Source organism: Ambystoma mexicanum, chromosome 6q (genome assembly GCF_040938575.1).
Source record: "Ambystoma mexicanum isolate Mex_15411 chromosome 6q, UKY_AmexF1_1, whole genome shotgun sequence".
Lineage (NCBI taxonomy): Eukaryota > Metazoa > Chordata > Amphibia > Caudata > Ambystomatidae > Ambystoma > Ambystoma mexicanum.
Genome location: NC_090937.1, coordinates 1,188,768,348 through 1,188,785,023, shown reverse-complemented (window position 1 = coordinate 1,188,785,023; position 16,676 = coordinate 1,188,768,348). Strand labels below are relative to the sequence as shown.

Sequence of the window (16,676 nt, the reverse complement as noted above, 5' to 3'; positions counted from 1 at the left end):
ACGGGCTATGTCCCGAATCGGAATATTACTCAGAATCATAGACGCCTTCACAGGGTGGTTGAATGGGGGTGCAATGAGGACAGCGAAATGGCGATAGTGGCGTTGGACGCGGTTAAAGCGTTCGACTCTGTTCGATGGCCGTGGCTGCTGGCGGCTTTGGGGCGGTTTGGACTGGGACCAGGCTACATGAGGTGGGCCGAGCTATTATATAGTGCGCCCCTGGCTACGGTCCGTACGGGCGCAGTGGTGTCAGACAGATGGCAGTTAGGCAGAGGCACTAGGCAGGGGTGTCCTTGGTCCCCAATGTTGTACATACTGGCCCTCGAACCCTTGGCAATTTACCTCCGGCAGCAGTATGATCCGGTGGGCATAGAGGTGGGAGGGGAGTGCCATCTTATATCCCTGTATGCAGACGACATGCTGTTATACCTGAAACATCCGGAAGAGAATTTGCAGTATATCTTGGAGATATTGGAGAGGTACGCCTGGCTGTCCGGCATAGCGGTCAACCCTCAGAAATCCGCACTATTCCCGCTAGGCAGTTATGTGGGGATACCGGTGGAGAGGCTGCCAGTGCTGTGGATCCCGTGGGCGACGAGCTCCTTCCGGTACCTGGGCATTGACGTGTATCACACTACCGAGGAAGAACACAGGCATAATACCGAACTAGCTGTGGGAAAGATTGAGAAGTGTATGAGGTTCTGGGAAAGATTGCCTTTAGCGATGATGGGTCGGGGAGCTATGCTTAAAATGGTGGTGCTGCCCAGGCTCCTGCATTACTTTAATAACATCCCGTATATGATACCTAGGAAGTTTTTTGCTAGGTTACATAGTGTATGTAGGAATTTCCTATGGCACGGCACGCGCAACAGGGTCGCATTGTGGAAATTGCAGAACTCTTATGAGAAAGGTGGCGTGAAGCTGCCAAACTTTGAGGCCTATTATATGGCGGCGCAACTGCAATATGTGGCCAGGTGGCTCTCGGATGAAGAGACCTCCGAACACAGGCTGCTAGGGAAAGACTGTTCCCCCTTCTATCTGCGGGAGGTGATCTGGGTGACCGGTTCATGGATGAGGGAGCGTCCTGAGATGCTAGCCCTTGGCAGGAACATATGGCGGCGTGCCTGTCGGATGATGGGTGACCCCTTGCCGTGTATGCCGCAGTTACCTCTGGTTGCCCTAGCGAAAGAAGACGGGCAGCTGAGAGCTATTCTCCGGACATACTGGGAGTCAGTGGGGTTGATCACTATGGGCGACATCTGGCAGGATGGGACCCTGATGGAGTTCGATGAACTGGAGGCAGGGTCGGGGCTACACAGGGGTCAATATGTGACATATCATAGGGTGGTCCGGGAGGTCCGGAGCACGTGGCCCGAAACTACCTTGGCCGGTGAACCGGATGCCACGCTGGAAATAATGTATGACGCATCAGAGGGTGGGCACGAGGTCTCTAGGTTGTACGAGATGTTGATGACAAAGGTTGGGAAGGATTTGGGGCACCTGAGACTGGAATGGGAAGCGGAGATGGGGGCCCCGATGGCGGATGGGATGTGGGACCGCGCCCTGGGGTACCACAAAAAGGTATCGAGGAACGCCAGGTTTAAGCAGATACAGCTCTATATTACGCACAGGGCATATATGACCCCCCTCAGAATTTCCAAATTTCTGGATAATGGGCGCCAGGCGTGCCCCAAGTGTAACGAAGAGAATGCGGACATGATACACATGTTCTGGGCGTGCCCAGTGATTGCAACCTACTGGGGTGAAGTGGCGCAGAGGCTGGCAGGGAGGGGTGTCACACTTGAGGTGGATTCGGCTTGGGCCTGTCTGCTGGGAGGGTATCCCAGGGCGCGTAAGCTTCGACATGTTGAGAAACTTAAAGATCTGGCCTATGTGCTTGCCAAACGTAGGATAGCCATGGGGTGGAAAAAATGTCATAAGCCGCGAGTGGAGGTCTGGTGGCGAGATCTCCAGAAATGGGCTGATGCCGAAACGGCAGCGTGGCAGGATGGCAGTATGACAGGGGAGGAGGAAGAAACAGGCTCTCTCACGGCATGGAAGTTATTGTTAGCTGAGCTGTTTGGTATGGGGTCGGCCTCGGCTGGACTTGAGAGCGATGAGGCCCCACCACATGGAACGGACACTGATGGCGGACACTCTACAGGCTCATAGGGGGGAGGGATGGGGATTGCAGTGCCTTATTTTTTGTTTGTTTGGTTTTATTTGTTTGAGGTGTTTATTTATGTTTCGTTGTAATGTTGTTTGGTTGAGATAAAATAAAAATATATTTTAAAAAAAAACAAACAGCAGCACGACTTGCCGACAATAGGACAAGAGCAACTTTCTCCAGGGCAAATGAGACGCCAGAGCAAACTGAAGCAAGGCTTGCTGACATGAGGACAAGAGCAACATCCTCCAGGGCACATGAGACACCAGAGCAAACTGAAGCAAGAATTGCCGGCAAGAGGACAAAAGCAACATCCTCCAGGGCACATGAGACACCAGAGCAAACTGAAGCAAGAATTGCCGACAAGAGGACAAGAGCAACATCCTCCAGGGCACATGAGACACTACTCGATCAGGACACGGGCAACGACAGGTGCCCCAGCTAGTGAATTATAAATCTCACAATCTGGCATATCCCTATAATCTCTCCATGTCACTCACAGGACTGGCTTACTATTGGTGAAGGTTTTTATGTGTTTACCAAACTTGTATTATAGTATACGAAAAAAGAAACCACAAAGACATAGTAAAAGATGATACTGTGGTTGTCCCATCAAGAATCTCCAATTTCCAGGATCCAATTTGTTTATTAATAATCAGTGATGTTCAACAGATGCTCATGGCTAATTTGCGGTCCCTACACACCATAATTCCTCTTGGCATGTACTGGGAGTAACTAAGCAAAATGGTCAAGGAGCTACACAATGTCAACATTTCACCACAGCCATATTCTGGCCACCTCAACTAATTGGCTGAATGCTTCAACTCGACAATGACATACAAGGAACAAACCATTGAGGGAACCATCAATGTGACAAGGAAGGGCACTCCATTCTCATCTGGCAGCACCGGGCCACTTTTTAGCATGAATGTAGGACCTGCAACCCTAGAGCAAGTTGATGCTTACTGGAATGTCTAATTTGGCGAGTGACAGATAGATATCCAGAAGTGTTTAGCACAGATGTGGGAAGGTTGGAAGGGTACAAAAATGAGGTCAGAGTAAATAAATAAACAGTCCCTGTCTAACACCCAATTAGGAAGGTACCATTGGCAATCTATGCTCACCTGAGAAACCTTTTGGATGAGATGGTGGACAGTCACATCATAGAAAAAACTGAAGCTCTAGAGTAGGTTGTACCTGTTGTGTTAGCTGCCAAATTGGACAATTCCATCTTTGCATTAACTTGAATGCCCACATCGGCATGGCTAGCCACCTATTTCCAAACATAGGAGAACTCCAACATCCAATCAGAAATGTTGGTTTGTTTTCCGACCTAGATATTAGGCGTGCCTATCGCTAGGTGGACCTTGTTGAGCCCTGCAAGGAATACACCATATTTGGGACACTCTTTGGTTTACATAAAATCCACAGGATGATGTTTGGCCGAGTTTCTGTGGCCTCTGTATTTTCAATGGCTCATGGGCAAAATATTTTTGGTTTGGGGGATGACATTTAGTATGCATTGAAACAATTGTTGAACTGAACATAGTGAGGTGATATTCTGGAAAGAGCTTTGTATTCCTTGTGTTTGCATGGCCTCAAACTGAAGTTTAAATAGTATGTCAAACATAAGCTGGGAAAGGCCATATAAAATGCAGCAACACCCACAAACAAGAAGGACATCCTTGTTTTCTAGGAGTATGCAAATATTATACAAAATGTGTCAAAGATTGTTCAACAATGATCAAACCCAGGTGTAGACTCACTTACAAAGGAGTGGTTTTTAATTGGGGGCCAGAACAGGAAAATCAATTTTCCTAATCCAAACTTAACATTTTAGAAACCAAACCATTCTTACTTACATTTGAAGCCAGTAGTAAGGGTTTGGATGCAGGGATCTCCTGGGTCGGAAGGGGAAGTGAAGCCAGCATTATCTTTTCTTCATGCTCACTTACTGCAGCTGAAAGGCACTACTCTATGATTTAATGTGAGTTGGTGGCCTGCTCATGGGGGGCCGGAACATATTCATCAGATTCTATGGGGTGCTGAGTTCATCTTGAAACAGACAAAAAAACACCTTGCACAAGTTCTCTAGTTCCTAGCCTGCAAGGCCACCCGTTTCCCAGAGTTTAGGTACACAGGCATGCACACGGCAGCTATCATCAATGTGGTGGTGGATTACTTTTCTAGGTTGCCTTTTCAAATAGGAGCTTACAATGACCAGAATGACAGAAAAGTCCTGGCACAGTTAATGAGAAGAATGAAATTAAGAAGTGGAACCCATCACTAGGGAGCATTGGATTAACAAAGAAAAGAAGACTCAACCTTCATTGCAGCCAAATCCTGGGTAACTATTGGATGGGTCCACCATGGGCACTGCGGAAGATGCTCTTAAACTTTGTATCCTTGTTACTTATTTATTTTATTTATTTATTTCTATGGTGCCAAAGCCCTCAGGCATCAGGGTGCATTACATGAAGACAAAGACAACAGAAAACTGATGGGACAGTAGAGTAAGATGGTTCTGAGCAGATTAAATTACATGGTCATTAGCAGGACTATTGAGCATCATTCAAAAGAATGCTCGCAGGGGACACATGGATGTAACAAGCACTAAAGCCCTGCCCAGAGAGCACTACTGGTGACTGGGGATCGATCAGGATGTCAACCACTTTGCAAGGGTTTGCAATGTGTGCCAATAGAGTGACAAAGTCCTACACACTTGCACTGCCCCTGCACCCCCTTCAAATCCCTCCTTGGTGTTATGGAGGAAATTGTGGTAGATATTGTTGGGATTCTACATGTTACCTAGGCAGATACAGTTTTGTCTTGAGGTCATTCATCTCTTTTTCCATTGGGCAGAAGTGAATCTCTCGGATGAGATCACCACAGAGAGGGTCATGTCCTTCTTATAATATTTATTCATGAGAGAGGACACACCCAGCACATTGATTTCTGATAACAAGATGCAGTTTGGGTTCAGAGCGGTTGAAGAATTTGACAATAATCTGGGCATGTCACCACTGTCCTTTATCACCCTCAAGCTAACAGACTCATGGAGAGGCCTAATGGGATTGCAAATGACAGTATATGGCTACTGTTTGCCTGTGACTATCCTATAAAAAGGGGGAGTCAATTAAATGTTACAGGATTTCAGAGCATTCAGGCTTCCTCCACCAGTTACTCCGTTTAGACTGATGAGAGGCAGGGACAACCAAGACATCAGATGTCCATTGTGGCTAAGTAGTTATAAGAGGCAAACAAATTCTGCACACTATAAACCATAAGTAACAACATTAAAAAGGTCAAACAGAAAGTGAGTGCAGGGTTTAAAGCGATGGCAGTCATGAAGGAATAAGCAATTAGTAAATTAGGAGACACTGTCTGCATCAAGTGACCCATAAGGTTTACGAAGAAAGAACCCTAATTCAGTGAGTTTACTAAGATAACAGGGATTGAGTTCTCCTCTATCACCACGGCAGAAGGTGTGAGATGTCGGACTTGTGTCAAGGAACAACAAGAAAGGCATGGACGGTGCTACACAGAGTGTGATCCGGTGTTCCATCTGCTAGGCTTTATTTGCTGACAGGGAGATTGTTCTATCTTTATTACCCTCAATGCTCACAACTCAATTCCCCTGGTTAAGGTTGTTTTTTCCATTTACCCTCTGCCCCCCTTCTTCATGTGCCCCCCCTTTTCCATTGCCATGCCCAGGTGTGAAAGGGGGAACATGTTTTGTATTCTAATTTGAGACTGTTCTCCGGGATGATGTCACACACATTGGAGTGTTGATCATAGAACACTAGAGTTCCACAGCTATAAGGTTCTCAATGTGTCATTTGGGAAGTGTCTGACATAGGAGATATAGCTGGCACTGATACAATAAAGCGACTTTACAGCACTGTTACAATAAAGCGACTTTACACTTCATTGCATCAGAAGTCATTATTACCCTTCCTGCAGGAACTGTGTATGTCAATGATGAGGTATCCCGAAACAACTGGTGGGAATTCACCAGATGCGGACACCATAAAAGTCCAGCAATACCAAACTAAAAGACATTAAGGTATCACTAGGACATTTTGAAAAGAAGATATTATCACAAAATGTAAATGTAGAAGACATGGAATAAAAAGTGGACACAAAGTGGCGTGGACAGATGCAGAATCAAATGAGTCTATGAGAAGCATCATAGAGCAACAAAAAGAGTTATATGCAAGATAAAACATATGATGTAGAGATCAAGTTAAAAGAATGGGATATGAATATTTTTGATGTGCTGGAAGAGGCAGGTGATCAAAACCCAGGAAAATGGAAAAGCAGATATTACGTGGAGAGTAGTTCCTGAACTTGATGTAAGGGATTAATGAGAGACATTGGGCCTCATTACGACTGTAGCGGCCACAGTATAAACGGCCCGCCATATTACGAGTTCTGCAGCGGATCTCGCTCTGTACGCCTGGCCAGACCAGACATGCAGAGCGGCACCCGCTAGCAGAACAGGATTCTAACAACGGACCCATCATTAATGGGTCCGTTGTTAGCATCCTCCCCATTCCCATTGAGCCCTATGGGGGCTCAAATGGGAATGGGGATGTACCGGGTCCGGGTCCCGCGAATGGGAATTACCGGGCCTGCAAAGGTCGGAATGGGCCAGTAATTCCCAATTTGCGGGACCCGGACCCCAGTTTGGGGGTAGCCATGCCGCTATAAACGGAATGGCTACCTCCAAACTCGTAATGAGGCCCATTCTGAGGCCAAATAGACTACAGAAAGAGATGTCATGTGATGCTGAAAAGCAATTTAACAGTATCCTAGGCATTTAGCCTGAAAATTGTGCAGTTCACACATAACGTCACAAATAATATAGGGGTCATGCATGAAAACCTGGTCACATAGGTAATTGTAAATGGAAACATCTCCAAAACAAGGAAGACTGACAGAGGAACTAGTCATGGGTGCTCAATATCCTCTTTACTTTTTGCTCTAACAATGGACCAGTTGGGATTAACGCCTATTTTCAGTATATGGGTCCAAAGGTGCATTGAAAAAACATCTGGTACTTTGAAAAAGTAAGACCTAACTTACTCAGTGATTCCAGCACAATATGACTTTATATGTTAATGATAGGTCCAACATATATGTTGCATGACTCCTCTTGCCCTATTAAGGTGCTATGAAGTGCTAGATAAACCCTAAGCAATGCAAACACACCCTCTTCATAATTGCCTTCCTTAGTACTGCTGTAGTAGGATTGTGCAGCTTCAGATGGCCTCTGCTTTAAAATGTAAAGATATTACTGTGCCCGGCAGTGCGCATTAACTTATACCTTGATACCTTGATAACTTGCTTATCCACCTCTTGTTGCACTTGATAATCCACTTGAATTGTTGTACTCATTCAAATCTGTATGAATGTATGAATACAGAAACAGAAATAAACTCAGGGATATCTTTCAAATATGGATGATTTCAGAAAACTGAAATTGCCTCCAGTATGAGGCCCACATGCAATATCAGAGATATTTGAGGATATGGTACAATATTAGACATCCTAGTGATGATAGGGTTCTTGTGAATTAGGAAACTATATGCAAACCCGAAAATATTCTTGGAATCAGAAATGAATTCAAGGTAATCTACATACAATTAACTATATACACCTCCAGGGTCATGAAAAGTGTATCTGGAAATTACACTGGTCCAGGGAAAACACCCTCTCTATAGCTGGAAATTAAGGAGAAACAAGTCTCTGCATACTAGAACTGGTTAAATATAGTAAATGAGCCCAGTGAAGAAGGTGTAAGGAAAAAGAGTCAAAGAAACATGTTCATATAAATGGGAAACCTCTTCTCACTTCTACAAAAATAGGAGCTAATAGTAGACACAGGTGTACAGAAGATAGGATTGTATAGCTTTGCTACCCACAGAAGTAGTAGAGTGTGAACGCTCTGATCTGTGGCCCTCATCCCACTCGTACCTTTTTGCTGGTCCACATGTTTCTATTGTGGAAGAAAATCATAAGGGCAAAGGAGATTATGTTTTCGCCATGGCTCTGATTAAAGTGGTACTCACCCAGCATACTTGGTTAACCACCGGTGCTGTGCGGTCATTTCTGCATTATATAGCCCTCTGTCATAATTAGAGTGCACTCGTATAGACAATATGCACATAGTAACATAAATAAATGTGATACTGTGCAACATAACATGAACATAACAAAAACTTAAAATTCAAGGCATACATTTCAAGCCACAAAGAACACCTACACAGCCTTCAATCACCTGACAAAATCAACCCACACATATTGTCTGTCGCTACCACACCTACCTATCACACATAGCCACACTGCTACTGTACTGAAAACCAGCAACCAAACAGACACACAAGACCTGTAAACAACTACTCAATACTTACCTGAAAAGCCACCAATCCAACACCTTCACTGGTTCACCCCTACACAGTCACCTGTCACCAATACATACAACTCACACATACACTGTATCATGTGCTACCAACCATCAACCCACACAGTGACCCATTTATTGCACAACCACTGACCAGTTTTTATAACCACCCATAAACTACATCCGAGAAACTTGTACAACCAACCATTCACCAGCAGACACACTGGTCAGTACACACAACCACCACCAACCTCCACACTATTACAAACCAGCCATCAAAACTGCACAACCTCGCATTTCTCTAAATTAGCACATCAGCCTCACACATAAACAAATTATAGCACACAATAGCACATCCACACTCAAGGCATCTCACATGGTCCACTCACTAAGACATGAAACCACATTGCCCGAACCAATTGTTTCAGCATACCCACACTAACACTGACATGCAGGAGTCATGGCAGGCCTCAAAGTGGCCATCCAGAGCCCAAGACATACTCATATCACACTCTAGGATGTCAATAATATATCACACCTGCCCACTCCATGAGACGTTTCCTTAAAATCCACTCACCCCACACTAAGCATCCTCATTCCTCTCTGATAACCGTAATAAATAGCCTTTGAAAGGAAAACATTTCACTTCACAAATACTGCATACCATAACCTAAAATAGAAAAATGCACATGTTAACTTAAGAAATTATATTTTCTAAGCATCCCTTGCATGTTTTAATTAGAGTCCACAACCTATATAGTCCTATCTAAACTACAATATTAAAGAAATTAGACTAGCAACGAGAAAGTATTTAATTTGCATATTAAACATTTGTTCAGTTACTGAGTGTATTATTATCCTTTTCTTTCAGATATTATTTCCTGTATTCTTCATTTTACAAATGTTACTATCAACAAATAGAATATCATGTGGAACTTATGATTCATAAAATATTGCAACTCTGAAATCACATAGTATACATCAAATAATGTGTGTGTTTTTTTTTATTGCAGGCATATTCTTGGCTACAGGATGAAATGGGACCTGAATCTGATCCTGTGGTGCTAGTCAGATTTCTGGGAGCAACAGAAATGAGTACAGAGTTGAAGAATCTACTTCAGAGCATCTGTGAACAATTGTCAATTAGCTACCGATGTCTACTTCAGTGCTTCCCCAAAAAGATCCTGGAGCTTCGAGAACTTTTCATAAACCTATTGAATGAGTCTTCGTTTCACAGACCACTGGTCCTTATATTTGACAGCCTCGATCAGCTTCCAGAGACTGACGATGCCCGGAAGCTATGGTGGCTCCCCAGTCACCTTCCCCGCACTGTGCGGATAATATTGTCAACACTGCCAAACAAGCATGGGATCCTGCAAAAACTACGGTGCCTTATACAAGAAGAGGATAACTACATAGAGTTGATTCCGAGAGATAGGAAGATGTGTAGTCAAATTCTCAAACACCAACTGCTACGGGTTAAACGCAAGGTAACATCTGGTCAGCAAATTTATGTCAACGAAGCCTTTTCAAAGTGCACCCTGCCTATGTTTGTCAATTTAACTTTCAGAGAAGTTCAAACCTGGAGATCTCACAAAGATGTTGATGACTCTTCGCTTTGTATCACTGTCCATGAAAACATTGAACAATTATTCATATCACTTGAAAACAAGTGTGGACCAAGGCTGGTGTCAAGGGCTCTTGGTTACATTACTATGGCAAAAACTGGTCTAAGTGAAATGGAGTTGGAGGACATTTTAGCCCTCGACAATAGCGTCATGAGTGAATTGATGTCAAATAGCAAACCACGTAATCCACTGAGGATACCATACATAATCATTGCAAGGCTAAAAGAGGACTTGACTGGATATCTCATAGAGCGGCAGATACGAAATGTAACACTCCTGGTGTGGGCAAATAGGCACCTTCACCTTATTGCTCAGAAACTCTATCTTCACAATGAGGATGACTTACATGAGATGCATAGTGTTATGGCAGAATACTTCCTTGGGGTTTGGTCAGGTGGAAGAAACAAATCGTTCTACAATGAGCCTCAATATTTTAATGATTTCATTGATAATGAAAGCAGGAGCACCAATGATACAGACACACCCTATTCTGATCAAACATCTTTTGACAGACAGACCCCCGATCAGCCATGGGTGTTCCAGTGCAATCCTCTGGAGCCAGATATCTTTTTTGTCAATCACAGAAAGATGACAGAACTTTTGCATCACCTGACACGAAGCGGGAAAACAGATGACCTGTTATACGGCATCACCATGAACTTCAGTTGGCTCTACACCATGATCAAAATCGGCCAGTTTGACAAAGCACTATCTGACATCGACATGGCTTACAGTTATTCACAAGAAAAGGAGTTGAAATTTCTTGGAACAACCCTTCGGAGCATAAAGAGCAAAATACTGAAATCGCCAGGCTCTCTCTCAGCAGAACTGCAGCAAAGGCTGCTTCCAGTTGTTAGTTCATTGCCTAAATTTAGACAGTTGCTGTTAGAATGTGATATAGATGGACCCAAGTACTGTTCAATTGTTCCTTTGCACTCTTCCATGGATGTGACTTATAGCCCCGAACGACTTTCCTTGTCGTCCAGTTACCTGCATATTACTGAAGTTCTTCCAACATACAACCCAAGTACTGTAATTTCTGCTTTAGAGAATGGTTCAATTAGCACCTGGGATGTTGAGTCTCGCCAATTGCTAAGACAAATTACAACAGCGCAGTCAGTTATTTTAGGCATGAAACTAACACATGATGAAAAGTATCTAGTTGTCTCTACGACAAACAACACTCTTTTGATATATGACAACTTGAATTCCTGCCTGTTATCTGAAGTAGAAATAAAGAGTTCAAAACATGGAAATGTGGGAGCAACCACCAGTGTAATAAATGGTTTCACTCTATCCAGCAACCATGCACTAGCCTGGCTAGAAGCAAGCAAAGATGTCACCGTCATAGACCTCCTGTATGGCTGGCCCCTTTACCATTTTCACTGCTGGTATGAGGTCACCTGCGTTCAGTGTTCCCCTGATGGGCTGTATGCCTTTTGTGGGCAGTACCTCAACACCACCACAATATTTCACTTAGGCAGTGGAGAAAAGCTGTCAACGGTGACATCAGAGTTTTCAGGTGGATTTGTAAAATACCTTCTTGTACTTGATATTGCCCAGGAAGTTGTCATGGTGGACAATGAGGGCAGCCTTTCAGTTTGGAACACCGATGAAATAACAAACCCTCAGCTAACAGAGGACTTTGACTGCAGACGAGAAGAGAGTGAAGTTGTCAGCATTGAACTTTCTGAAGACCAAAGTGCAATTTTAATTTGTAAGGCTCTTAGCTTAGAACTTCTGGACACTAGCATGTGGAAGGTAGCTGAAAAGTTCAGGGCGAGGCGTAATGAACGCTTCATATCTGCAGTACTATCCAAAAACTGTGACTGTATAATTGCTTCCATGGAAAATACCTCATTCGTTTTTGTCTGGAGGAGAGACACAGGGCAATGTATGGCGAGTTTACAGGAAATCTCAGGAAACATAATCAAACTGGTCAAATCGAATCATCACAACATGCTGCTTTCCATAACGACCAGCGGCGTCCTTTCTATATGGGACGTGGATATCATAACAGCTATGTCCAACATCGATAAAACTGGAAAGCCCATCCAGAGAGTGGTTTTGCCAGGCAGAGGTGACTTCATTTACATACTGGATGGGTCAGACGCCGTTCATAAATGGAACTTCAGCACCGGGTATATAGACAGCATTTTCAAGCATGAGGGTATTGTGGAAAACTGTGTTCTAACAGCTTCTGGTGACCTGATGGTGACCTCAGATGACAAGTCTAGCCAGTATGTGTGGCATACTGCCACTGGTGAAAATCTCTTCCGTATCAATGGGCAAAAAATATCCCAATTGCTGATTACGCATAACGATCAATTTGTGGTTTCACTTTGTGAGCAAAATGCATCCCGAGTGTGGAGACTGGCCACAGGACATAAAGTTTGCAATATTTTAGCTGCCTTACAGAATGCCTCAATAACATCTGCAAATACATTTCTAGTGGGGATGACAAAGAACAAATTGCTGGCTGTAAGTCTCTGGACAGGAAGCATTACCAAGAAGTTTTGCTGTGACGACGGGGCAACTATTGTCAACTTTAAATTGATCCCTGACTGCCCAGAATTTGTGTTGTTTATGACTTCTACAGAAACCGTGAGTATCTGGAGCCTTGCCGATGAAGCAGTCTGCAGAAGGGTCCAGCTTCCAAGCAATTTCCTGAAAAATTTAGAGGACTTTCAAATATCACCTAACGGGAAGTTGGGGATTATAGCTAGAGGCGATGCGAATATCAATATCCTTGATTTGACCAGTGGCAAACTTCGTGTAGTCCATGCCTCTGGCATTATCTGGCAGCAAAAGTTGTCTCCCGATGGGCGTTATCTGGTGTACATTTGCTACTTCACAGGGGATGATGATGAGGATGACGGCGCAGTCTCAAGTTTAATTGTAATGAGGCTTGCTGATGGCAAAAATATTGGTGCTTGTTCCCTATACAAAACTCCCACATCTCTTGCTCTCTCGCAAAGACATTTGAATATCATAATTGGCTTTGACGACGGGAGCATTAGCATTTACACTGTTGTGGATAGGGTCGACGCGGCATTGAAAATAAAGATTGCTACTTCAAACAGTCGTCAGATTTTCAGCAACAAAACTCAGCTGGTAAGACCAAAGTGTTCCCACTACAGCTTTAAGACTACAGCAGACTGCCTATGGAGAGAGTCGACTGAGGTGTTTGCCAGGGATAGCCCCATCACTGTATCTGATTCTGGGGAGGCAACAGAGACCACACCATCCAAAAAATACAACTATTGCTATGACAAGATGTGTTCTGCCATAGACTGCAGAGGACACGGTGTTACAGCTGACAATTGACTGCATCTGACTACGCATACTGTACCTGCATCTATTTAAATTGAATTAACCCATGCATCCCCGAGTGTTTTACTGCTGAGACAGATGTCCACAGAAAACAGGGATGTGCTAGCATCTAATGATATTCCTAAAATAATCGCAAAAAAAGGCCACACACATAAGCCTACACATACTGGCATGCATGTGGGCACATACACAAACGCATGTACAGGCACGCAAACACACACGAACACACACACATGCGAACAAACTCACACATGCGTGCACTCATACAATAAAGATTACTTTCAACACTGGAATGCAGGGTTTTTATCTGTTTCTTAAACAATGCTTGGGGCCAGGAACTAATAACGGAAGCGGCCTTTACTCCAACATTTCTAGCAATAGTTTTATAGATATACATTTTCATACATAACAAATAATTGTTTAGTGTGATTTTTTTTAACCAAAGTTACAGCCTCAATGAATGAGAATGTATGTGCTGAACAATCCCTAAATGATGTCATACAGCAGTCTATTTTGTGCCAGGGGACCCTACTGAGTTGTGGGCAATGGGTTGTACATTATGTAGTTACATACAACTGTCTTAAACTGGCAACTTGGGAAAAGTCACACAATTCTTGCACTCATAAACAACACTGCAACACAAAATGAGTGACAGGATTACTGCATCCTGCAGCAGAAGCAAACTGATCCATACAGCCTCTGTATCACAGTAAATACAACCTCTTGCGATTGCCAAACACAGCGCAAAGGTTCCTGCTTTCTGCCTAATAACAGATACTCAGACCATTCCCAGACCAGACTTTCTGAGGTCATCAGCGATGCTGCATCGATTCTCTGTGCACCGCTTAGTGCAAATAAGAGTTGGATGTAATGGATATTTGTTCTAAACGAAAGGACGTTTACGGATCAACATTTAAACACCTGTTTACTTAGCTGTTTGTGTTATAATGCTGACTATTGTCTCGGTCTAGCTGCATGAGATAGATTTAAACTCCCTGAAATTTGAGTCTTAATTGAGAGAAGGCGTTCTGAAGTACCATGGTCTGCCTGCCCTTGATGGCAATTGCCTTACTATATTATACCTGTTCTATCCTGTGTTATACACAGATCAAAAGACCAAGCACTCTGGGGCTAGCAGTATTCCTGCATTTCTTGCTCAAATTTTCAGTGAAATTTTACAGATATCCAAATGTTCTATAAAATTCCAATTTGCAATGCACTTCTTACTTAAACATACCATATGTGTGCTTATCGGCCTGTTTAAATACCTGTGCGGAGACTGTTCTCAATGTTATGTAAAACATTATCAGTTGTATTGCAAAGTCAATGAAGGCACTACAAAGAAGAGACTTTGGCCTTGAAATGTCAAGCAATGATCCCTACCCTTTGAAAGACAGGCATGCCCTTTTCAAAGTTTCAGAGCATTTTCACCTGATACATGTTTCTATGGAAGTTTAGAAGTCTGTGCCACACAATTGTAGAACATTAAGACAGGAATGCCAACCTAGGATAAAGTAGTGTGTGAATGTTCAGTTGAAATACAATATAGACTATATCAAGTGATTTGAATGATTTTCTTATCTTGTTTGCAACTAATAGATCCTATTGAATGTTTTTATGTAAACTTTGTATTGTTGGGAGGAAATACCCACTCAGAGATTTATATTTTCATAAATGTTACATTTAGTTACATTTTGTTACAAAGATGGTCAATTAGGAAATTATTGCAGTCTTCAAACAATATACAGTCTTGTGTATGCATTGTTTGTATGAATAAAGCAACCTTGCAAAACCCAATGTGCTATTTTTTATAGAAATGATTGAAGTTAAAGCAAATTCATAAAATATAAAATAGGGGAAAACAATCTGTATTCTTTTCTGCATACAAAAGTATTTAACCCATAAACAGGTAGATTCGAGAAAATATTCAGAATGCAAACAAAGGTTTGTCTGTAGGGATCTCATTTATCGAACTAGGTATAATAATTAGGAGAGACAATCATCATTAACTGTATTCATGTATTTCTTTGAGTATGCAATGTTGTCCTTATAACTGTTATTTGTCTATTTTTCAGTGTGTGTGTGAGTGTGTGCTCTCTGAAAAGTATGTAATTAATACATCAGCACAACACTTGACCATGTTAAAAAAAAATCACAATTATATAATACTCTACTGCAATTGAGGGATGCAGGTGTTTTGCTGAAGCCATGATCTCAAACTATGTAACAAACAATAGGGGAGCCCCTGTGTGCAAGTGTGAGTGGGGGCAAAGTATGTAGAATTTACAAAAACGGACAAAGGGGTACTCACACTCGAGACAGTCCTAGATTCTGTCCGACATTCAAATTAAATCTCCATAGTAATTTAAAGGCTAGTGTTTGCGAGGCAAATCACTGGGGATACACCAAGGGAGCAGTCTGAGAAGTGCTAACCATACATTTATTGTTGAAAGCATAGTTTTTTTTGAGATTTTACACAATTTCTAAAGCAAAAAATAAGTAGAATAGAGCAATTGAAAAAATAAAGAAAAACAGAACATTCATCACAAATATATCAAGTGCAAAAGAAGGGATAACATATTAATCACATCAAGATAAAACAATTATTACAGGCTACCCATAGTTCCTGCAACATAAGGCCTACCAGGGTGTATAAAAAATTACCCTGGTAGGTATGTAAAAAGAATATTATTTTAGCTGAGTTTGTATATTTAATCTGCCAACGTGTGGGAAAGAATCAAAAGTTTGTTCCTAAAGGGAACAACATATATATAAATCACGTTTCGGCATGCCAAACTGGCATCAGTAGTCAGAGCCTTCCTCAGGGCAGGATGGAGGTGAGTTGATAGTATCACCCTAGAGGGGGCAGAAAAAAGGGAATACTTAAGTCATATAGACAGGCTGCTATACAGACAACTTCAGAGGGATATCATAATTCAAGTGTATGCTGTCATAAATATACGGACCACTCACCCAGTATAGATTAAAGAACGGGGTGCAGTCCGTAGAAGGCTACTTTTCCAAACCTATTGAACTTCGTACGCTGTGTAACAATGCAGCCAAGTAGAAAGAAAAAGGTAGAGCGCACCTGGGTCACGCTTCTGAAAATGCTGTGGAGAGAATACAGCCTTAGTGAGAGTAA

The 16,676-nt window shown here is 42.7% G+C and overlaps 1 protein-coding gene across 2 annotated transcripts in view; it reads left to right on the top strand.

The window, feature by feature from the left end:
• NWD2 (NACHT and WD repeat domain containing 2) overlaps positions 1-15,331 on the top strand; it is a 935,261-nt gene extending 919,930 nt beyond the window's left edge. For both annotated transcript variants that reach the window (XM_069631827.1, XM_069631828.1), the window contains one exon: positions 9,587-15,331. In XM_069631827.1, coding sequence (XP_069487928.1) covers positions 9,587-13,528 — 3,942 coding nt within the window. In that variant the 3' untranslated portion in view covers positions 13,529-15,331. The remainder of the gene's footprint in view (positions 1-9,586) is intronic.
• Positions 15,332-16,676: the final 1,345 nt, after the last annotated feature.